The 25,384-nt window shown below is 44.2% G+C and overlaps 1 protein-coding gene across 2 annotated transcripts; it reads right to left on the bottom strand.

Moving 5' to 3' along the window:
* Positions 1-11,544: 11,544 nt before the first annotated feature.
* On the bottom strand, positions 11,545-24,584 carry C2H15orf61 (chromosome 2 C15orf61 homolog). 2 transcript variants are annotated; one of them, XM_066592934.1, is made up of 3 exons: positions 24,534-24,584; positions 13,987-14,325; positions 11,545-13,515 (listed from the first exon to the last, which is right to left on the bottom strand). In XM_066592934.1, the coding sequence occupies exons 2-3, from the start codon at positions 14,321-14,323 to the stop codon at positions 13,388-13,390; spliced, it is 465 nt and encodes a 154-aa protein (XP_066449031.1). In that variant the 5' UTR covers positions 14,324-14,325; positions 24,534-24,584; the 3' UTR covers positions 11,545-13,387. The 2 variants fall into 2 exon arrangements, with proteins under 2 accessions (XP_066449031.1, XP_066449032.1); XM_066592935.1 differs by having other exon boundaries at positions 24,538-24,576.
* Between the last annotated feature and the right edge of the window lie 800 nt (positions 24,585-25,384).

The raw sequence follows: 25,384 nt of genomic DNA, 5'->3' as shown, positions 1-25,384 counted from the left end.
AACAATCAGACCCCATTTTATTAGTAATCAATGCAAAAATCCAGGTAGTTCTAAAGGGCTCACTTACTTGCAACTGTAGGTGCTTTCAGATAAACAATTAAAATACTGCAATTATTGGTTTCAACACTGACGAATTTGGATTCTCAGAATGAGTGTTTATACTTTACAAACCTAAGCTCTTAATCCTAGTCAAGTCTGGGAACTCAGCATTTAGATATAAAGTACAGGCAATAACCATCCGAAATGTCTCTACAAAACACAATCTATCAGCTTTACTTGTGGACGACCCACAAAAGATATCATAAAACAATCATTATAAGCAGTACACCATTTTGATCAATAAGGTATAAAAGAAAAAGAAAAACACACAGATGTGTGGGAACATTGTTCCTCTATTTTTGGCAGTAAGTATATAGATGGAAAACATACAAAATTCAATTTTAAAAAGTCTAACAATATTTTTCACTTTTAATGAAGTACAAATAATTTTTTTGAAATCGAACTCTACTAGTTTTTCACGTAACCCTATATGGTTCAACATAAATCTTGTAGTAGCTTATTAAGAAGTATGATTTTATGTAATTAAAGGTGATCCAGTTTTACATGCAACCTAAGAGTTATACACTGAATGGCCTCTTTATTACAGACCCCCATCTAGTAGGACATTGGACCTCCTTTGGCCTTCAGAACTGTAGCAATTGGTCGCACCATAGATCCCAGTGGGTGTTGATATCCTTCTGCAGAAATATTGGCCCTTGTGGATAGGAAGCTTCTTACAGTTGCTGTAAATTAGAAGGAGGTATTGACATACTCTGAGTAGGTGACAGGAAGGGGTCATCAATTTTGCTTCTTGTCACCAATTCTGACCTCCCATCTGCCTGGTGCAACAGAAATCTGGATTCATCCGATCAGGCGATGTTTTTCCACTGCTCAGTGATCCAATATTTTAATGTATAACATACATTCCCTGCTTCACGTTGCAAGGCTGCTAAAAACATGTATAATATGTTACTTTCTTGTAAACAACAGAAGTGAATGGACAGATGTATCCAAATGTTGCACAATATATAGTTTGAATTATAATAATTTTTTTTTCCAGTTACATAAAAAATACTGCTGACCGAAATAACTGCAGAAAGTCACATAGTCCTTAACCCCTTTCTGCCACAGGGCATAACTGTACATCCTGGCAGGAAGGTAGCGCAACAGGACATACAGTTATGCCCTGAGGGTTGCGCAAGATCAGAAGAGATCCCGCGCTATCCAGCAGCAGGAGCCGGCTGCCACTAATAGCCGACCTCCGGCTGCAACTGCGGGGGTGCATCGGGACAGCGACCCCCACTGTTAATCCCTTCCCTGGCGTGATCTATGCAGATTTCGGCATGTGAAGGGTTCACAGAGGAAGCGTGCGCCCTCTGTGACGTCATCGAACTCTAGTGATGTAATCGCGGAGACCCAAATGGGTTGCCATAGCAACAGGACACCAGATACAGGTGTTCTGCATTGCCAGTGCCTATGATCACTATTACTAGTGATAAGGCATTGCAGGAGTCCTGCAATGCTTTATCATAGTGATCATAGGTGCTATGGTGCAAGTCCCCCACAGGGACACAAATGCACTGAGCAGGGGGTTGGACCCGATGACCCTGGAGGTCCCTTCCAACTCTACCATTCTATGATTCTATTGGGATGATTTAGTAAATCCTGCACTGAGCAGGGGATTGAACCCGATGACCCTGGAGGTCCCTTCCAACTCTACCATTCTATGATTCTAAATAGTGTAAAAAAGGATCGAAACAATGTCAAAATTGAAAAAAAAGTATATTAAAAAAACAACTTTTTTTGTGCTTTTTTCCCTATTAGTATAATTTTTTTTTCTAAATCCCACATATTTGGTATCGTCATTTCCGTAATGACTTGTACCATAAATTGAACACACTTTTTAGCCTGCACGGCAAAAAGGGTTTTAAAAAACCCGTAAACTTGGTCCCATGGCCCCCACCCCTCGAAAGAAGGTGGTGGTGTGTCAATAGCGCTTCACAAAGGGTTTAGACACCTGGTTCTGGACTCTAAAATAGATCCAGACGGGCGGTATATCCTCCTGAAAGTGGATGTGACCGTTGCTATGGTGACCTTGGCTAATGTTTATCTCCCCCACCAGGAACAGGTGCCGTGTGCCAACAGGATTCTAAGGACGTTGGCTGAATTTGCAGGGGGGTCCAAGATCATCCTGGGCGGAGACTTGAACTTGGTGCTGAACCAAGAGCTCTTCAGGTAGGACCTCTGTCCCATGATCAGCACTACTTTCTCTAAAAAAAAATCCTAAATGTTCTACATTTGGTGGATTTTTGGAGGATCCTTAACTTGGGGGTTAGGGAGTACACATTCCATTCTTCGGTGCACAACTCGTACACCAGGATTGACTTCCTTCTGGTCTCACAGAGCCTGTTGGATTTCTCCCCGAGATGCTCCTTGGGCGACTTCATCTGGTCTGATCATGCTCCAGTGTTTGGGGAGTTCACCGGATGGGGTGGTCGCCTGGGGGGCCTCTCCTGGAAACTCAATGACAATCTACAAAAAGATCCCATTTACGTACTAGACATTAAAAAGGTGATAGCGGAATTTGTTGAAGTTCATCACTCGGACCCCACAGGAGCCCCCACTCAGTGGGAGGCATTAAAACGTTTACTGAACTTGCAGGCAAAGGAGGCAGCTAACAAAAGAACCCAGAGCGACTTACTTAAAGTGGAAATATCGACCCTGAGACAACAGATTCTGGGAGTCCTTGACCAAAGATCCCTGGTTTTTAGGGATAGGTTACGCAGGGGCACCTTTGAATATGGGGATAAGTGCAGGAGCTGGCTAGTTAGAGCACTCCACCTCAGGACAGCTATTGCCCATGTCCCTAAAATTCAGTCAGGGCGACGATGTCTTGTTCACTCCGCCACGGACATACTGTCAGGGTTTAGAAGTTATTACACTAAGCTCTACAACATTGAAGAGTGCACCTAAATCGGGCTCACAGAGCGTGGCGCAGGAGACCAAGGCTCATCTTGCCCTCAATGCCCCAACAGTCTGACAGCAGAGGAGGTGGAGGACTTGGAGACTGACTTCTCCTCAGGAGAGCTCTCGGAACTTATCAAAAATCTAAAAGTGGGTAAGAGCCCGGGATCGGATGGCTTCACAGCCAGGTTCTATAAATTGTTCCAAGAGGAGCTCTTGCCTTTGGTGCTCAGGCTTTCAACGAATTGGGGCGTGGGTGCCCTTTCCTAGCTCAGGCCCTAATGGCACATATCACAGTCATCCCTAAACCTGGTAAAAACACCTCGGTGTGTGGCAACTACAAGCCAAACTCTCTGCGTAATATAGATATCAAACTGTTTGCAAAACTGATAGCCACACGGCTACAAAGTGCATTCCCGTTGTTAATCCATAAGGAACAAGTGGGCTTTGTCCCGGTTAGAGAGATGAGGGATAAAGCCCTGTCGCTGATCGCTAGATCTAAACATTTGAATAGTCCCGTGTATCCTAGCGGTTAACGCAGAAAAGGCGTTTGACAGGGTCAGTTGGAACTTCCTGTCTGCTACCCTGGACAAAAGAGGCGTGGGTCAAAGAATGAAGGAGCGCATCTTAGCCCTATATCACAATCCCTCACCCAGGATCAGGGTCAATGGAGCCCTCTCACAAGCCTTTCAAGTACGGAACGGGACTAGACAGGATTTTCCTCTGTCACAGTTCCTATATGTCCTGACTATGGAGGCCCTGGTGAAAGCGATTCGTCAAAATGGGTCAATCATGGGATTTCGCATGGGGGAGATGGAGCATAAAATGGAACTTTTTGCGAATGATCTGTCACTTTACTTATCCAACCCATGTATTGGACTTCCGGTGATTTTGCAGGAATTCCAACGTTTTGGCAGAATCAGTAACTACAAAGTTAACGCCCAAAAAGCAGAGGTGCTGAATGTGTCGTTGCCGCAGACCAAGGCGTCGCACCTGGAAAGTCAGTTTCCCTTCCATTGGAGGCACTCAGCAATAAAGTATCTAGGTATACAATTACCAGCTGACGTCTCGCAGGCGTTCAAACTTAACTTCGTGCCATTTGCTGCGGACCTAGAGAAAGACCTCAATAAGTGGAAGACGCTGTTGCTCTCTTGGAGTGGGGAGTGGTTAACATAATCAAAATGGACTCTACCCAAGTTCCTCTACTTATGTCAAACGATCCTACTCAAGCTTTCAGGCTCATACTTGAAAGGCTTGCGGGCCCTTATCACAACATTCGTGTGGAGAGGGAGGAAACCGCGTATGTGCTTCTCCCCGCTTACAAGGATCAAGGAGGGGGGAGGCTTGAGTCTACCCGACTTTGCACTAAACTATAAAGCCAGCATAGCCATTTGTATCTTACATTACATTACATTACAAATTGTGGGTGGAGGCTGAGAATGCCTTGGTCCCGAGGTCATTGTGGCGTGCAGCTTGGATCCCTCCTAAGTACATTAGTCTAATACACAGCATCTCGCCGTTTATAGCTCAACTACTTCGAATCTTGGCGGAGTTTGCTCCAGCCAGTGGTCTGGTGTCGGTACCTGGTCCTCTCACTCCCCTGGTCTTCAATGAGTGGGCCCCCCATTCTTGGTTGGTTGCCATCCCCACTACCATGATTACGGGATGCAATGATGGACTCCGGACTGAGGCCTCTAGCGGAGGTGAGGTGGGGATCCTGCCCGGGGCATGGCTGCAGTATTTTCAGTTAAGGGGTTTTGTGGGGTCCCTGGCTCCTCGGGTGAATCTAACTGCTTCTCTTACACCATTCGAGCAAATATGTATGTCCACAACCTCCAAGAGGCACATGATTTCCAGTCTCTATAAATTGTTGCTGAATCAGGAGTCGAAGGCCCAGACGCCTCCATATGTGGAGGCTTGGGAGAGGGAGCTGGGCCGGAGCCTCCCAAAGGAGGACTGGGAGACCACCTGGGTTCTGTGCCACAAAATTTCACCTGTTTGCAAACTACAGGACTTCACCTTTAAAATCTTATCGAGGTGGTATAGGATGCCAGACCAGCTGCATAGGATTTTCCCCCAGACTTCCCCTACTTGCTGGAGATATAACAGTGACAGGGGGACTATGGGCCACTATTGGTGGAGCTGTATTGGTGTGGCCGACCTTTGGAAGGAAGTAATGCTGGTTTATAACCGTATCTGTGCAACTCGGGTGCATCTAACTATGGAGATGCCTCTGCTCTCAATCCTCCCAGGCCCTATCAAAAAGATTAAAAAGGGTCTCCTGAGATTTTTCATCCTAGCTGCTAGAAGAATTATTCCTAGACTTTGGAAGTCCGCAATAGAGAGATATGGGCAGAAGTGATGAATAAGCTTATGTGCTTTGATGAAATGAGGGCGGAGTTCTACGGAACGTAGCAGGCCTGGCTCTCCTTCCAATCCTCAGAGAGATTTAAGAGCTGGGTGGAAACTGGACAGTTCTGAGAGGAGTCCATAAAGACCACTGTCATCTCAAGGGGTCCACCCTGTTGCCCCAACCTTTTCCCTCTCTCCCTTCTCCCTCTATTTCCCCCCCCCCCCCAAAAAAAACATTTTCCTGTCAATCAAATTTACCTCGTAATGTGATTTTGTCTGGTCTTTGTCGTGTCTTTATTTGTGTACTTATTCCATAAGGTGTTCGTGTAATTTTGTTAATACTTTTTTTCTTTGTTCAACTATGCAGGCGAAAGGCCTTTATTAGGCTCGCAAAATTCAAGATCAGTTGAGTTGCAATCTAAATGAACCCACAAATATGCACCTATAGCGGTGTTCAAAAACATTTGTTACAATAAAAACCTTTTAAACTAAAAAAAAAAAAAACTCGTAAAAAACAGGCAAAATGCTTATTTTTTTCATTTTGTCTCGCAAAAATAAGCAATAAAAGTGATCAAAAAAGTCATATGTACCCCAAAATGGTACCCATAAAAACTACAGCTCGCTATGCAAAAACAAGCCCTCACAGAGCACCATCCATGTAAAAATAAAAAAAAGTTATAGGACTTTGAATGCAACAATTTAGAAAAATAAATCATTTCCAAAAAAGGGGGTTTTATTGGGGAAAAGTGGAAAAACTTGGAAAAAATAAATAAAAAGGTTGGATCGTTGTAATCGTACCGAAAAAAAATGTATTGTGCAATTTATGCTGCATGATTAACGCTTTAAAAGAAGTCCTTATACTTAAAAGGGATGCTTGAAAAGGGTGATTTGGTATTGGCAATAAAAATATATTATACGTACCACTGTGTCCCATCGTAATCCCTGGAGTCTGCGAGCGCGGGGTTCTTTTTTTGTTTTTATGTGCTGCTCCATCACAGCCGCTCTGAAGGCTGTTAACCCATAGACGACTCTCCGGAGATCCGGATCCAGGACCCAGGGTGGTTAAGCAGGCGAACGTGGATAGAAGGTGCCAGTGGACTCTCAGGGCAGAGAGTTCCACTGGGCACCAGGTGAGTTTATCTTATATTCACCAATACTAAAAACCATCATGAGATAGTAGGCGCTGATGCTGTTTTTTTCACCTTATACTAAAAAAGTTATGGATTTTGAAAAGTGGAGATGAAAATCCCCCCTCAAAAAATAGGCCATGTCCTTAAGGGTTTAAAGGGGTTTTCCAAGACTCTTAGGCCGGCTTCACACGAGCGTGACGGGCTCCGCCGCGTAATATTCCGCAGTGAAGCCCGTCACGGCCCCCCCCAGAGACCCCATACTTACCAGCGGAAGATAGCGTGAAGACGCTTCCCCGCCCACCGCCGTCGCGTCATGTGACACGCCCACCGCGTCACATGACGCGGCCGGCCGCGTCATATGACGCGTGGCGGTAGGCGGGGAAGCGTTTTTTCACGTTATCTTCCGCTGGTTGCAGCGGGAGATAGCGTGAACGGACGGCTTCCATTGACTGCAATGGAAGCCGTCAGCGCGTACACCCGCGGCAAATAGAACATGCTGCGGGTGAGGACGGAGATTTCACGGTGCGAAATTCCGCGGTGGAATTACGCATCATGTGCATTGTGCTATTAGGTTCAATAGAACCTAATAGCAGGGGGCAACGCAGCGGATTTTTGCCGCGGATTTACGCGGCGTAAATCCGTTCGTGGGAAGGAGGCCTTATGTGGTTACATTAAATACAGAGAGGTGTTTACAAAATGATTGCTCTTCTACAATTCTCTGCACATTAATCAGTGTGCCGTAACAGTGATCTCACTGCACAGCTTGTCTACACAAAGTTTTAAACAATGAGATATACGGTAGATGCAATCTGAAATCTATCTAAACGAGAAAAAAAAAAATCTAATGAAAAATTGACAATGTAGGAAGAAAACGATCAAAGGGGGAAAATAACCACATATCTGATCCTTCACTGCACGGCTTAATGTATCATAGTGCGCTTTAACCTGTTGTTGCTGCATTGTGTGGGTTTGTGCTTTGTCACTGGGAATGTTCCAGCCTTGTCACCATGGTGTTAAGATTCCACGTTGCGGCTACACGCCTCCCAGCATTAAGCACATTAGTGAGAGTGACAGCTTGAGATATGCTGATTGCAATCGGTGTCCTATTGATCTGTTTGTCATAGGTAATCTTTCAAGAGTTAATAAGCACGCGTGTTCAGAGATCTTGACGAGTTTTACAACCTTCCTTCGTTAGCTATTCATCTTCTCAAAATAAAACTCTCTGATTACACCTGATCCCTCCGGAGTAATAGTCATATAACCCTCTCCAAATATGACTGGGTTTACTGATTTATGCCCATTTAACATATAAAGAAGTGAGCAGAGTCTTAACTATTAGAAGTTTCAAATGGCTACATGCACAGTATGATACAAATGAGATTGGAGAAGACTTGTCTGATTGCCTTGTCCACGGCTTACAACACCTCCTGGTGACCCACCGTGGTATTTCAATTCTGCTTCTCAATCGCTTTTTTCAACTCTTCATTTAAATAGTGCCGATTTATATTGTAGCACCACATCAGTTGAGTATTAATCATGTTTATTAGTTTCTATTTGCCCAGAAGAGATTGCAGTCTACTATCCCTACAGTAGGCAGCATGTAGACATCAAGAGTTGTCACTACTGTCAGCCCTCTTGGCCAATCCGAAGCACCAATAGTGCTAATGTGACAACCTCAGATTCATCAAAAGTAATTCCTATTTCAAATATATCTGTCGGTCATCAGCTATTTTTCTTGGCTTCCCCATATACTCCGTACGGCCGAACGTTCATGTTTTCCATGGGAACAGTGAAGAAAGTCACAGCCACACAGTTCTGTTGGCGACTCATCCGAATGAAGAACAAAATGATCATTCATGGCACTTTAATGTGCCCGATCCTTGTTTCTTTGGACATCATCTATCCGGGTAAAGTCGGAAGGCCACCATACACAAAGGATAGTCCAGACAACTTTTCCTTATGGGTTTCAGATAGCCATTATTTTGTGGTCGTTATGACTGCAAGATTCCCCAACCCCAGTGGTTCTATGGAAATAAATTTTGATCCCAGGTTTCTATGGTATGCCACGTCTGGTTCAGTAAAACTATGGGGGTCTGATGGAAAACAATGTTTCAATTTTTCTCTGATCCAAGCTTTCATTCTAAGTATGTATGAACTCAACATTTGGGTATGCACTCAAATAATTGGACACCTGAGCTACAATCAAAAGTAGTATTTATTTACATATGGTAATACTTAGTGGGGCTCCTTTGGCCCTAATGACATTGGATTCTCTCTGTGGTATACTTTCGACTAACATCTGATACACTTCAGCTGGTATTCCCTTTCATTCGTCGTGCAAATGTCTGGCGAGTTCTGTCAAAGAAGATGGACACTGTTTAGATTTCCTGAATTGACGTTTCAGTTTGTCCCAAGGGTGTTCAGTAGGTTCAGGCTGGGACTCTGTGCAGCCAGTCCAATAATGGAACATCCATATCCTCAAAGCAGCTTAAACCAGTGTTCGATTTGTAATAAGGCGCGTTGTCTTATCAGAAGTATTTCTGACCATTCCCAAAGTATTACCACATTGTCAGCTGCACATTATTGTCTAGGATGTCCAGGTAAATCTCCGTATTCATGGTTCTTACCACTACAAGCAGCGGACCAAGACCATGCCACGTAAAACCTCTCCAGACCATAATGGCACAACACACTCAAGTATATCCATGTGATGTAAAGATGGAGTAGCACGATTTGTCACGCCATAGAAGGTTCTACTATTGCTCAACTGTTGAATGACGACACTCCTTGCGCCCGTTTAAAATGCATCTTCTTTGAGAGAACTCACCAGACATTTGCAGGATGAATGCAGGGAATTATCAGCTGAAGTGTATCAGATGTTAGTATAATGTATGCCATGGAGATTATCCGATGTCATTAGGGCCAAAGGAACAGCACTAAGTATTACCATATGCAAATAAATACTACTTTTGATTCTTGCTCAGGTGTCCAATTACTATTAGTAGGAGAGAGTATTTTCAACACACTGCAGATTTGTTGGAGATATTTCTGCAACTCATTAACTCGAATAGGGATGTTTTGGCGGTCAGCACATAGATTTCTGCATGCCCCATTTACATGCATGGATCATTCACAAAAATGTCTACAACAATTCTGCTGCATGTGAATATACCCTTGAGATTGGGCTTGAGGGAATGTTGGGGGTAAGTATCTTAGTTTATCTAGTGGTTTACAGGGATCAAAACATGTCTGGTAACAATTATCAGAGGTCCTCCCTCTAACTTCTTTTATTAGCACCTGGTGATTTGACCCTGAACGTTTTACAATCTCCAAAACCAAACTTTGGCATTTCTTGCAATCCTTTCACCCCGTCTGCCCTGTTGAGGGTCTAAACTTTCAGCGGGCGAGAGACTTATTTCAAAGACACTCTATCTGTCTGACCCTAGCTGTAGGACGATACAAAATACAGGGACACAGAGTGTTGAAAGGTGGCAGGGATCTGATCTGGGTACCAAGTTTCAATTACAGTCAGTGTCGGGAACCATTAACCATTTACCTGCCAGATGATCTGCAATTCTTGAACTTCCAAGAAGCAGCTGGAGATTGTGTAAAGACATTATTCTTTGCGCAGGAATGACTGCCCCTTCGCTGTCTTCTGCAGGATTTACTTATTGCATTCTACCAGCACTACAAAAAAAAAAATAGCGCTGAACGGTTGCGTCTGAAAGATTTCACTCTCTGCAAGTTGCAACCTGCTCCGAGCTCAGTTCAGAAGTGTGAATGAGGTCTCGGTGACAGATGGAAGAGCAGCTTTATCCATGCTGAGAAATGATATTGTCACGTTGACCTCTGACCCTTGACAGCTCATCTCTCACCATGATCAACTCCATGGGAGCAAAAGGTGCATTGATTTCCATGTAATACAAGAAAATATTACATTTGCCTAATTGTTACACAGTGGCAGCATTAGGCAAGAAATCAAACGCCTGTTTAATGCAGCTTGCAGCTTCCAGCCGCCAGATCGATGAAGCAGTTTGTCAAGAGGCGTTCTCGGAGGAGCTTGCTCTGCCGCTGATCGGACGTGAGGCCTCGTTATTTGTATTTATTGGAAATCAGGTACGCATAGTCAGCAGTACATGGTATCTGAAATCAAAGCAGCTCTGCTTGAGGCTCGGGGAGAGGACACTGGAAGAGGCTGCTTTCACTCAGGTAATTAAAAACCATTTTATTAGAGTCATGTGTAAAACAAAACCTCACGACCTATAAGGGTGCTTTCACACAGGCGCAATTATTCTGCCAGGATGCAGCAGAATTTGCCGTTGCAGAAATCGGCACAAAAATCCGCAAGGCTAAATGCAGATTTTAGCTATTTTCTATTCTGCATCAAAACCCAAATTTTGGCCCAGAATCTCCTGCAGGAATGCAAATTCCACGGGCAGAATAATTCCACCCATGTGAAAGCACGGTAACTGGCCAACACTTCCTAAGATCACACGGATAGATAAGGAGTAAAGGAATGGTTTGGGTTGGATTCGCCCCAGTGTTGTATTCTTAGACTCGCCAACCAGAAACGATATTTAGAGTCTTGATGCGGGAATGCAAAGCATTTCCGGGTGCCAACTGAAATCGGTCAGTGTGAATGAGTAATTAGTTAATACAAATTGTGGTCCCTAATAGTCCTAACGGCATATTTACATGCAGCAGATAGGTTTCTACGACTTTTTCATTCAGCTGAATGAAGCTTTCAGATGAATGGAGGGGATTTCCAGTTGCAGCAAATTTACATGGCCTGATGATCAGCAAGAATGTTCTCCTGGCTGATGATCGGGTCGTATGAAGGTTCGGGCACATGCTCATTTGTCGACTGATCGCATCTGGCACCAAAAATCATCATCGTAGGCAGCACATCTATTGTGTAAAAGGGGAATGTGCTGCCGACAACGATGAAACAGTGTGGGGGGCGAACGACTGCCTGAATGATAGTCCTCCATGCATTCTGGGAAAGTTAGATTAACGAATGCCAATCTTGTTGATCAACACTCGTTAACCAGCTATGTAAAAAGACCTTTATTCTCTGTGCTCAGATACGAACAACTGAAGAGCTGATTTCCAAAGTGACATATCCATTTTCCGAAGAGATTGAAGCTAGGATGGTAATGTGCTTTTTATGATGCCTACTGTATCATTAAGCCAAAATGTTCTAAGCCAAAATCACTCAAATACCTGCAAAACAATACCTGCAAAGATCACGTTTTATTCCAACAAGTACAAAGTCACTACACAGAAAATCCTGTTCTGTGGAAAATGGCATTTGTCGGATTTAAGCAATTTTGGAAAACACCTATTGAATTGTTTTTAAGTATAGAAGACATTAAAAGGGAACCTGTCAACGGCTATGAGGACCATAAACTAAGTTATGGTGCTCGTAGGGCAAGTTCCCAGGTGCCCAGGGAGGTATTCGTTATATTTACCCGCTTCCCATTCCTGCAAAGTCACCCCTAAAAGCATGTGGATCGTGCATTGGACTTATGCATCATGTCCACGGGCATAATTGAGTTGCGGATGATCTGCAGTTCAATATGCCCATAGACTATCATTGGGCATCCGCAAGTATTTAAATACCTGCAGATGTCACTTATTTTATTATAGATAGGTCATCAACAGTTGAATGGTTGGCATCCACCACGCGGGATCCCTGACGATACGTTGATCCTGGGGTCTGCTGTCAGTGCAACCTAGTCAGGCCTATGCAATAGGGTTGGAGCCGGAAGTGTAATAGAAGGCATGGCTTTTATAAGGTACTGCTACACAGGACAACAGTCAGGCACATAATAACCTATCAGCCAAAGAATGGAGGTGGAGCACACAGGAGATCTCTTCCAGTGAAGCATCTCCATTCACAGCAAACAGGTAGGCATTCATAGATGAATGACTACCTGTTCACACGAGCCGATAGCCGCTTGGTTTTTAGGTGAACTGAAAACCAATCAACTCCAACAAGTGATTTCTCGCTCAATGTCCAGTCAGGGACTGTGTTTATACGGGATGACTATCACCCAAAATAGCTGTTTGCAGTGATTATTTGGGTGATGATCTCCCCATATAAAGACACCTGTAGATTTAAATGGGTGCAAAGTGTTTTATTACATTACCAGCTCTTTATTGTGGTCAGAGCTGGAAGTGTAATAAAAGGCATCGCTCTCACCGATTCCAATGGGAGCGACGTCTTCCATTACACTTCCGGTTCCGACCCCAATGCAGACATCCGGCTCGGCTGCACTGAGAGTGGGCCTGATTATTAGCCGATTGGTGGGGATCCCACACTGATCACCTATTGATGACCTACCCTGCAAATAGTAAATTCCTGAAATACTCCTTTAATGATGTGATTTTGCCTTTCATTAACAGTCACTCTTCAAAAAAAAAAAAAAAGTTACAAAATAAATAAATAAATCAGTGCAGATCTCTGTAACAGCTAACATCACTTCTATCGTGTAAAAAGAGAGCCGGAATCTGATTTTTGTGTGCATTCATTTTTTTTTATACACTAGATCAAAAGTGTCTTGTGTCAAAGTAGCCTCGACTGAATAGATCAGCTTCATACCGGCAAAACGAAGAACATGGCTGCGGATGAACGGCGCACTAACAAGAATGGTTTGATAGATTTACAAAGTCATGACCAACTAGTCAACTATTTGGCTTTCCGTAATCCTTGCTGTCAGTGCAAACATGATCCGAAAATAAGTTACGGCACAGCGGTAAATGATAAATTACATCAATCTGAATACAACCTAAACCGGAGAAACGCTATTCATACAGCGACAAATATTATACATTTGCAAGATTCAACCTTTTCCACCCCTCCTAAATGGTAAAAGAAAGGAAAGAGTCAGTAGAAGGTCTCAGAACATGGCTTCTTTGTCCTCCTTGATCAGAAAGTAGATGGTCACCAATCCACAGCTGGTAGGAACCGTCTCAGTAACTCGGGCGAAGAGCCAGGATCCCAGGCCATACATCAGAGTAGGGATCCCTGCCGAGCAGAGACAGAGCCAATCAGAACAAGACGGAGGAGACGTGCGGTCATTACCTTACCGTGCGCCGCTCTGCATTCACATCCCATCGTCTCCAGCTTCCCCATTATTGTGCTCGCAATGAAGGGACAACTTTATTTTATTTATTTATGTTCGAAGCATTCTGCAGCTTTACTAATGAAAGGCAGCCAGAGAGATAATAATGCGATTAATATGAAACCCATAATAACCCGCTAACATAATGGGCTGTTCTAACCAACGGCAGCAAGGGAGATTTTAATAAGCTGCGATAATAAAGCAAAGTAATTAATCCCAGCCATATGGATAAGCAGCCACAGGAAGCCACGCTCCACATATTCTGTTTGAAAAGACAATTGATGGCCTTTATAAAGCTAAATATTTAATAAGCCTTGGGTGGGAGGCAGGATGGAGTGTGTGGGGTGTAATTACAGCATCTCTCCATCACTTACCTAGATTTATGGCTTTTAGCGTGGTAAAGAAGTGGTTGTGAAGATGCAGGTCCTGGGGGGCAGCACGGGAACAGTGATATTTAATGAATGGGAAGCAGCCCGTTCGGAGGATATGGTAATTTGTGCCATTCACTTCCCAGTTGAAATTTGATAAGCCGAACTGGTCATTATTAACAGTGCTGTACTTGACACAAAAAGAAGTCCAGTGTGGCAGGTCCCGCTGCCGGAGGTGCTGGGTCAGGACCTCCGAGGCGTCGGGACGGGGATGCCTGAAGGATACGGCGGGGAAGAGGAGGATGCGTAGCAATGTGTCATGGGCGGCTTTCACCAGTAGCATGTCTGCAAGGTGGAGAGAGAGAGTAGTCTATAGACTGCTGGACAAAAATGCAAAACATAGTGGATGTCAATTGCAAAACATTCAACGCAATACACAGGATGTCAACGTTTTCATAAAAAGGATGCACTTCTGCCAGAAGCCTGGGGCTGCTATTCCACGAGCAGTAGCTGCTAGCGCTTTCCTGATAATTGTCGGGCTGAATCTACTAAGTGCAGTTAGAGCCTGACAATTAGTGCTATTACATAAGCGTTAGCAGCGCTCATGTAATACCACCTTAAGCACAAGCAGCTGAACGACTGTTAGATGGAACCAGCATTCCCGATCATCAGCCAGTGTGTGCAGTGAGGGAACGATCAACAATGCGGTATTTTGCCTTTCTCTGGATCAACAATGCAAGATAATTGGCTGAACTCGATGGACATGTGTTCTTTTTCAGCCGTAAGCCGGGCTCACCCGAGCGGGTCGGATTCCACATGTGGAAGGCCCACAGCGGATTATGGTTGAGAGCCTGGCGTACAGCACTTTACTGTATTGCGCATAGCTGCGCAGGCTCACTGACGGTCATGCACAGTACAGTTTTTTTTTTTTGCCTCTATTTCCGGCACTGTCACTTAGCGATGACGCGGGTACCTGCAGCCCATACGCAATGTTCATTGCGTATGGGCTGTGGGTCGGATACTTCCATTGACATCAATGGAGGCTATCAGTGTGGATTCCGCTGTAAAATAGAGCATGCTGTGATTCTTCTTCCACTCGTAGAAAACGCAATTCGTATCTGCGAGTGTGAAGGAAAATTTGAAACCGCATGCCTTTCACAGTCCGCACTGACAGCGATTGCAGAATCCGCAATTCGGATCTGGTCGTGTGAGCCTCGAATTACACACAATGTTTAAAGATTGCACAATCGATTGCAGTTATAGGAAAGAAAAAAACAACACATGATAGGGGTGGTATCCTCACCAGATCACTGAAGCATAACATAAGAGGGAGAGCATGGCATAAAACATCGGACCCCAGGCAAAACCTCTTCAAATCAGAGGTCTCTCGTGTAAAGGGGGCCCTAGGAGGACACAGGGAAACATAATGTCTCAACTGAAAGGCCCTCTAAACCCCAGCGGGATGGGTTCAACTATGGCAGGAAAAAGTTGCAGGAGACGACCAGCTGCAAAACTCATAAGCTTTAAGGGGTTGTCCAGTTGTAAACTATTGATGGCTTATCCATAGGATGGGCCATCAATAGATCAGTAGCACTCTGCTGCCCCGGATCCCCACCGATCAGCTGTTCCATGTGTCAGTGTGCCTGTTTATTAAGCGGATTTCTGTAATAAGCTGACAGCTCCATCCCCATTGCAGTGGCCAGGCTTGGTATTACATGTAAATGTTCCCATTGAAGTGAATGAGACCTAACAAGGCTAGCCACTACAGTAAGAACAGAGTTGTCTTCTAGATTGAGCTGATTTCTGCAGGAAGCAAACGCACCAGCCCATAGAACAGCTGGTTGGTGAGGATCCTGGGTAGCATACACTCCGCTGATCTACTACTATTGATAGGCCATCAATAGTTTACAACTGAGCAAGCCCTTTATAGGGAATCTGCCCGCTAGAACATGTTGTCCAAACTGCAGGTAGCATGTTATGGAGCAGAAGCTGAGCAGATTGAGATTATATACATATATATATTTTGTGGGAAAAGATTCAGTATAACTAGTGATATACTCATTTACATTTCTACTCACTCTGAGGTTAGAGGTCCAGTGGGCGGTCCTATCAGTGATTGACAGCTGTGTATAACTACGGTGATTCACTGATAGGACCGCCCACTGGACTTCTAAGCATTGAAAAAGCAGGAATTCAAATGAGTAAAATACAGGTTCTACTGAGCCTTTCCCCATAAAACTATATATCAATCTGCTCGGCTCCTCCTGCTCTATAACATCATGCCTGCAGTTTGGCTAGCATGTTTGAGCTAAAAGGTTCCCTTTAAGAACCAGAGACATCCAGATATCAAAGGGGTTGTCCTATGAATATAACTTATTCCCTGTCCATAGGATAGTGAATAAGCATCTGAATCTCTGGCAGTGAGACAACTGGAAACCATGACAATCACGACAATGGGGTCCCGAGGGTCCCCAAAGCAGTGGTCACCCGTGGACATTACCGCTCCATTCATTTCAACAGGACTGCCACAGACAGCTGAGCACTTGTACTCGACTATATCAGGCTGTCTGCTTTTAGTTCTACATAGTATTAATTTTCTTTAATGGCTTACTGAGAACAATCACACTGTAGCAGCAGAGGAATGGAAGCATGTGACCCAAAGAAGCAGGAGGATCAGGAGTCAGCCAGCACCCATACTGCTCAGTACCAGGCTCTCATGCAGGAGAACAAAGAGGTACATCAAGAAATGACTTTGGCCGCAAAGAATAGTGTAGCAACGTCTCAGAATCATGTTGGATGGAGAAAAAAAAGTGTTGTTATATAGAAGACGAGGACAGCAGTGGTTATGGGGGATTCCCTACTGATAGGAACAGAGGCCGCTGTCTGCAGACCTGACATAACCTCAGGAGAGGCGTGCTGTCTTCCAGGTACACAAGAGAAAGATGTGCCTGATAGGCTATCAAGACTCTTCAGTTCTACAGACCATTATCTACCCTTACTGAAAATAATGAAGATGAAACAATACCTCTGCAGCGCCACCTACTGGATAGCAGCATTCCTGCAAATCAATGTCCAACCCTATATACAGGTCTTCATAATAATGATTGGGAGTTTAAAACCAAGCCAGAATACCAAACACATACAGCTGTTTCAGGGTGTTTGCCCCTCATCAATGTGCAGTAGGATTCTTGCTTGGCTAGTGAGAGGCCTGTGACGTGGGATGGGAGGGGTAAGGAGTAATGATACCCCTCCCAACCTACTCCTACTGATACATGTGGGAACAAATGACACTGCAAAAAAGCACCTAACAACTGTCTGCAGAGATTTTGAAGATCTCGTCAGGAAAGTGAAGGAGCACAGGTGGTCTTCCAGTGGATGGCCATAGAATAAGAAGATGGAACAGGATTCCAGAGGTGAACAACTGGCTACGTCAATGGTGCTTTCAGCAAACATTTGGATTTCTAGGCCATGGAGAGAATTAAGTTTACGATGAACTGCTTGCTGGAGATGGGTTGCACCTTACAAAGGACTGGTAAGCATATATTTGGCAGGTGCCTTGCTACACTCATCGGGAGCGCTTTAAACTAGAACAATATAAGGCCTTAGGAGGCAGTGATGACGCTACCCTTGAATTTTGGATAACAATGGGAGGAAGATCTGAGAAGACTCAGACCTCAGGGTTGGATTTCAGAAAGGCAGTTTTTAAAGGATTCCGAAAGAGGGTAGGAAGGATCCAATGGCTGGATGATCTTAAGGACAGAAATGTCCAAGAAGGTTGAAAAATATTGCGAAATGAGATTCTTAAAGCACAATTGTTAACAATCTCCAAAAGAAGGAAGAATGGGAAGCCTTTAAAGAGACCAGGATGGATGAACACAGAACTTTCACACATTAAAAAGGAAGTGGAAATGGAAAGCAGGGAGCACATCTATAGAAGAATATAATGCGGTCTGCAAAAACTGTAGGGCAAGTGTCAGAAAACTAAAGCTAATAATGAATTGAGGCTTGCAACAGAGGCCAAAAGCAATAAAAAGCAATAAAAAAATGATTTTTTTTTTTTGGGGGGGGGGGGGGTATGTCAAAAGCAAAAGAAAAAGTCAAAGATACTAGAGGATGAAAATGGTGAATTGGTTAAAAATGATGTTAAGAAGGCCCAACTTGTGGATACAGGAAACTCCAGACCTGTGAGCCTGACTTTTATACCAGGAAAGATCTTTGAACAAATTATTAAACAGCGTGTATGCAAGTACTAGGATGAAAATGGAAAATTAACCATAGCGAGCATGGGTTTGTAACAAACAAGTCATGCCAGCAAATCTAATTTCCTTCTATGACAAAAATCACACAGACTGGGTTGATCAGGGAAATGCAGTGGAGATAGTATATCTTGATACAAAGTATCTCATACCATCCTTATTGAAAAAAATGACCAAATATGGGATTGACAAGGCAACTATCAGTTTGATTCACAACTGGCTGAGTGATCGTACTCAAAGAGTGGTTATATGTGGCTGCACCTCCAAGTGGAATAATGTCTCAAGTGGGGTACCACAAGGCTCTGTCCTAGGCTCAGTGTTGTTCAACATTTTTATAAATGATCTGGAGGAGGGCATTAAGGGCATAATGATCAAATTTGCCGACGACACAGAGCAAGGGAGGGATAGCTAACACTAAAGAAGAGAGAGAGGATTCAAAAACATGTAGCCAAGCTTGAATACTGGGCAGCGAATAGCTGAATGGTATTTAACAAGAAGAAATGCAAAGTCCTACATCTGGGCAACAAAAATGAAAAAAAAAAAAAAAAAATCACATACAGAATTGGAGGGATTGCGCTAAGCAGTAGCACATGTGAAAAAGACTTGGGTATACTAATAAATCACAGTCTGAACATGAGTCAACGGTGTGATGCAGCAGCAAAAAAAGGCAAACACAATTCTGGGATGTATTAAGAGAAGCAGAGAGTCTAGATCACGTGAGGTCATTATCCCCCTCTACTCTTCCTTAGTCAGACCTCATCTGGAATACTGTGTCCAGTTGTGGGCACCCCTATTTAAAAAAAACAGATAAACTGGAGCAAGTTCAGAGAAGAGTTTCCAAGATGGTGAGCGGTCTACAAATCAAGTCCTGTGAGGAACAGTTAAAGGATCTGGGAATGTTTAGCTTGCAAAAAAGAAGGCTGAGAGGAGACTTAATAGCGGTCTACAAATATCTGAAGGGCTGTCATAGTGCAGAGGGATCAACCCTATTCTCATTTGTACAAGGAAAGACTAGAAGCAACTAGATGAAATTGAAAGGGAGGAGACGCAGATTAGATATTAGATGGTTAGGGTGATCAATGAGTGGAACAGGTTGCCACGGAAGTGTTCAAACAAAGGCTGGACAGACATCTGTCAGAGATGACATAGTGAATCCTGCACTAAGCAGGGGGTTGGACCCGATGACCCTGGAGGTCCCTTCCAACTCTACCATTCTGTGATCCTATCTTTAGCGGTTCTATTGTAATGAATAGTGCATACTCGTAACCATTGCTCCAATCATTTGGGGACAGCTAGAAGTTCTGTTCTCATGATTGGTGGTGGTCCCAGTGATCAAACACTTATTCCCTTGTCCTGTAGATAGGGCAGCAGTTCTTTAAGTGTACAGCAAATCAGTGATGACTGAGACTATTCCAAAGATGAAGTAAAACATGTTGGCAGATCCATGCTACACATGCGGACTTCGCTGCAGATGTGTACCCAATCTGCAGTTCTCACCAATATTGCCACAACTCTCTAGTTCAGCGCCTGCAAAACTGCATACGGCCTGCAGAAGAAATGCAGAAGAAATGATAGAGAGAACCCTTCGCTGCTCATTAACTGGCTTTGTTAAGACATTAAAGTTGCTAAGTGTCTCCACTGCTCTTTATTAACACACAAAGGAAAGGATCGTGCTCTATTAATTATGGAGGTGAGGCGGCCTTGTTTGTGCTCCGCTATGATTAATACATCCCAACACCTGCCATTTTAGTGCAGTAAATAAACACGGAGCTGATTAATTATCAGGTGGCGAGCGCTCAGCGAATGCTACAGAATGCAATAAGAATGTCGCGCTCTTCGATAGAAATAGTTGAAAAGGGACTTCTCCACTCTTCTGACATGTCTGCTTTAGTCAATACAAGAACAATTCTGTCCATCTTCACATTAGCGTATGCGCAATTGCGCATGCCTTAGCGCAATGAGGCATTTTTGTGCACATTGGTGGATTTAAATGCACTTTTCTGTTCGCAGGGCATGCTTGTTTGTTTTTTTACGCACAGGACACAAACAGACAACAATTGTAATAGCTAATTACTTCCAGATGTGTTCTTTTTACAACAGAATTCCGCAGTATTTCACGCATCTCCTTGAGTATTGCACGTACATTTCCACCCTCCATTGACTTCTACGGGGACCTTTGGTGCGCAAATACGCAAAAAATAGACCATGTTGTATCTTTTTTGGCGCGAACGAAATGTGTGCACTACAATACAGAAATGTGAATGAGCCCATTGACATCAGTGGGTTCTTTTCTCTGCGTATTGAGCGCACAAATACATCTGTGTCAAGCCGGCTTTAGAATGCCATATTGTTCCGTTATACTTCCTGGAAATGTATGAATAAATTGACAAGTGGGCGTTACTATTCCCTTGTGAACGTACATCAGTGCCCGTACAGTCTGATATTGTCCAATCAGTGCTGTCATCATTAGAATTTGAAGAGAATGGCCGCCTGCACATGGGTGGATTTGAATTGCGGAATCCATGGCTGGGGTCCGCCTCCGGGTTCCGCAGCAAAAAATGTCCAAAGCATGCAACAGAAAAGTGATTCTTCACATCATGCTCTATTTTTGAGTGGATGCCATGTGGACAGCTTCCGCTGAAGTCAATGGAAGCCATCCGACCTGCGGCCCTGACGCAACTGACATTGCGAAAGGTCACGGATTCCGCGTCATCGCTAGGCGATGTTTTGCTAAAAGCAGGGGTTTAACAAGAAAATATCTGTACTGTGGACCATCTGCAGTACAGATGAAGATACAGAAAGGCAGGTACACACGAATGCCGCTGCTGCCATGGCCGGAATCCAGGTCTGCATGGGCAGGCGCCCAATTACAAAGGAAGTAGTAACACCCAGTTGTCTGTTTCTTTATACATTTCCAGGCAGAATAACAGAAAAATGAAATAATGCAAAAAAAAGAAGAAAAAAAAACATGCCCCACAATTGCAATCTTTTGAGCAATGTAAGTATTTACTGAAACGCCAGGAGAGCCGATAAATCCTCTTGAAAGGGCATCAGACACAAGTTATATATTATACCAGTTCATTTCCCTACAATACACCTTTTAAGCTCAATCATCCCGAAACAGCTATCTGTGCATGGTTGGCTTTGACTCATAATTCCCAGTCATTGTTACAAGGCTTGTTAAAAGGTCTGACATTAACTACAGGAATGCTGCCTTCCAATAGGTGGCGCTGCAGAGGCATTCTTCCATTTTTCATTTGCATATTTCTTATAGGAGCATAATACATCTCCTCACACCTTCCAGATGGAGAAACCCTCCCTGACCCACATCACAGGCCTCTCCCTAGCCAATGGATAGGGCATAAATGCCATTAGTGAAACCCCTTTATTATTTCACATAGCAGATTTTAGTGTGGATCCGTACCAAAAACCCCACGCAGTTTTTAACATCCATAGGTGATTTTACTCTTTCGATTGAAAGTCTGCTGTGGATCTGTGGGAAAAATCCACTGCAAAATCCACCCCAATAGTGCAGATTTTGGTGCAAATTTTAGATTGCAGAAAATCTGCACCAATTTGAGTGAAATACCCTTAAGGGTTTCTCATAAAGACTAGTGCTCTTCTCTCCATCTCCTTACTTGCAATGCCCTTCCGTTCAGGCAGTCTCAAGCTGTCCTTGTATTGCATCTATGGCCGCTCATCTGACTGGCTGCCATGTTAGGGCTCCTGCACACTTGCGTTTTTTTCATGCGATATCGCTACTTTTTTTTCACGCGATTGTCAATGGGACTTTCTAATGTTAAAAACGCATCGCAAGTTGATGCTTTAGAATTTTTGTGCGATGCGTTTTTAACATTAGAAAGTCCCATTGACAATCGCGTGAAAAAAAACACGCAAGAAAAACGCAAGTGTGCCGGAGCCCTAAGGATTATTCTGCAGTACGGCTGGGACACTGTCTGGCTTACAGGTTGCCATTGAACCAAGCGCTGCACAACTACACATAGACATGAGTGTAAAGGAGCTTGGGAAGAGGTCAGGTCTCCCGGCGCTAGTGTCAGTGCACATCACCTGGTTCCATAGAATTCAAGGGGCACTTTAAGCCTGTAGCCTATGAGAGGGCATATATATGGCACAGGTGACCCAAGGATGACATCCGCTAGGCAGCAAACAACTTGGGCCAGAAGAGGCGTGTGCCCTGCATTGCCCGCTCAAGTTGTCATGAAACAGAAGTGAGGGGAATATTAGTTATCCCCTATCCACAGGAAACGGGGTACCCATGTGATGACCGGAAGGGCTCAGGGACACACAGAGGTACGGTACCAGGATCACACAAGAAATGAGAAGTCCAGTGTTCAAAACACAATCCAAAGCTTTATTAACAATTCATGACACACAGGACAGACTGATGCTTTTTGGACCGTCACAGGGTCCTTACTTATAACCTGCTAGTGTCTGGACACATTTAAAGGGTGCGCTCGCATGTAGCAGGTTTGGTGTGGGTTTTTTGCCCCAGAAAAGTCTGCACCAAAATCCACCCAAAAGGTGCAGATTTGGACTCAGGTCTGCTACAGATTTCACCCCTTCAATGGAAGGGCCATGGTCTGCTGTGGATCTGCATCAAAAGCCGCACCAAATCCAATATGACTGAACGCACCCTAAATTGTAAAAAGCTAATCATGTTGTCTAAAATATGATCCATTAAAGGGGTAGTCAACTTCTTAAAGGGCTTGTCACGTTACAAACTAACTTTAAAATTAGAACCCAATGAGTTAAAACAATACAATAAGGCCTCTGACACCGGCGACAGCGATATGAGAAAATCGCAGAAATATCGCAGCTGTGTTCTGTGCGATTTCGTGATTTTGAGCACTACAAAGTCGCACATCCTTGTAGTGCTCTTTTACTGGGATTTTTGGGGTTGGGGGGGGGGGGGGCTTGAAATATAAAACCTAGCTGCATTAAAAAAAAATGTAAAAAACAATACATTACCTAACAGGCGCTGTCAGCTCCGCCGCACTTCTCTGCAGCTCCGGCACTTGTTTGTAGTCTTCAGCCAGCGCTTCATGTTCAAGGGTTTAAAAATCCCCGCCTCCAGGAAGCACTGGCTGTGATTGGTTCTTGAGCGCTGTGGTTCTGCCAATCAGCCAGCGCTTCCTGGAGACGCTTTTTTTTTTAACCTTCTGACCAGGAAGCGCTGGCTGAAGACTACAAATAAGTGCCGGAGCTGCAGAGGAGAAGTGCGGCGGAGCGGACAGCGCCTGTTAAGTAATTCATTCTTTTTAAATGCAGCTAGGGCTTATTTTAGGGATTTTACAGGACTTCCTACTGTAAAAGTTGCATTGCACCGCACATTCACAGTGGGAAATGGTGCAGATTGTCTGCAACTAAAGAATACACACCAAAATCTTTTTCACACAGCCGAGAAAATTGCGCGAAATTTGTGCATTGCGAGACACACAAATATGAACGCCATTCTTTTGAATGGGATCATACACATGAGTGATTTTTTTTCCCCGTATTGTGACGTGGGAAAAAATTGTGGCATGTCCTATCTTTTGGCGTCCCCTCGGAACACCTGGCATCGCATCACCCATTGTTTTCAATGGGGCGGGCACAGCATCACACGAGGGGCACACAAGTACGATGAGAGTTTACTCATTGAAAACAATGGGAAACAGTCCGCCATCTTTTGTCGCGGTGGAGGATTGCTATTTCCCTGCAATGGTAAGAAGCGGTTTTAATACAAAAACGGCGCACATCTGCAGAGACATCGCATGCTGGCGATCATGATATCGGGCCGAGGCTCACAGCCCAATATCGCACTCAGCAGTGTGAAATTAGCCTGAGGGCTTATTCAGGCGACCGTAAATCCGTCCTGGCTCTTCCAGGCTCCCCCCCGCAGAGAGGGACGCCATATATCAGCTGGCGTGAATACCCGGCCGATATACGGCCGTGTGAATAAGCCCTCAGTGTGGATTTGGTTGTGGATCCGCAGATGATTTCACCTCTTCTATGAAATAGTAACATAGTATGTTAGGCTGAAAAAAAGACAAAGGTCCATCCAGTTCAGCCTGTGCCCACCCTCCTGGGTCAGAAGGTGGGCAAAAACTATTATGTAGCCGGCGCCTCCTCCATAACTTTGTCACAATTAGCAATGTGCCATTGCAGTTCCCAGGACTACAGCACAGACACTGCACTCTACTAATACTGCTGCCACCTCCGGCTCCTTTATGTGCCCATACACACACGTGACCTCCCCAGTGCCCCCTGCCAGTCACCTCCCGAGCACCACCTCACCTGCCTCATCACAGCAGAAGCAGCTGAATGCCCTCTGATGACGTCACGGCCATGTGACAGGTCACGTGACAAAAAGACTCCCGGCAGTCCTGTGTGTTCTGAGCCTGCGCAGTGCAGCTGTAGCTGTGTGCTTGGTCCTTTCTTCACCTATAGATGCCTATTGTGTTGGCTTTATGTTTTATAGTCTCCACAGCTATATATATATATATATGTGTGTGTGTGTATATATATATATATACACACACACATATATGTATATATATATATATATATATATATATATATATATATATATATATACACACACACTAACACCCAGATGCTGCCTGGCATTGGAGGATATTTATTACCCCCCTACAACAAACAAGTGTAGTTTCTCAGCCAGTATTTTGGGGTAATCTACATTAGCAGTTACTGTACAGATTTTATTGCGAGGGCTCTAAAGAAAAGCCCACAGCTATGTTCTCGCAGTTTTCATGCCGCTCACCTTCTATAAGACGCTTGACTTTAGGCCAGATTCACATAGATGTATTTGAACGCGCACAATTTCCGCACACAATACGCAGAGAATAGACGCCACTGATGGGGATTCGTTCACATGCACAGAATTTTCCTGCGCCTTTCGGTCGCGTAAAAAAATGCAGCATGTTCAATATTGCGCACCAGGGGTCCCCATAGAAGTCAATGGAAGGTGTGCAAATGCACACGTGATACGCTAGGAGATGCGTGATACACTGCGTAATTCCACTGGAAAAAGAACACATCGGGAACTCAGACTAATTAGCCATTTAAATCGCTTTTATATTTTTTTGCGTCACTGTTGGTCGGGCACAAATGAATATGCCTCGTGG

This window comes from Eleutherodactylus coqui, chromosome 2 (genome assembly GCF_035609145.1).
Source record: "Eleutherodactylus coqui strain aEleCoq1 chromosome 2, aEleCoq1.hap1, whole genome shotgun sequence".
Lineage (NCBI taxonomy): Eukaryota > Metazoa > Chordata > Amphibia > Anura > Eleutherodactylidae > Eleutherodactylus > Eleutherodactylus coqui.
Note: the sequence above shows the minus strand (reverse complement) of the source record. Positions and strands in the feature narration are given on the sequence as shown.

What these genes read in the sequence shown, in the direction of transcription:
- C2H15orf61 (XM_066592934.1), bottom strand. Translation starts at nt 14,323, where the DNA reads ATGCTACTGGTGAAAGCCGCCCATGACACATTGCTACGCATCCTCCTC. An exon ending in GCTAAAAGCCATAAATCTAG is followed by an intron (nt 13,516 to 13,986) that starts GTAAGTGATGGA and finishes TCTGCTCGGCAG; the next exon opens with GGATCCCTACTCTGATGTAT.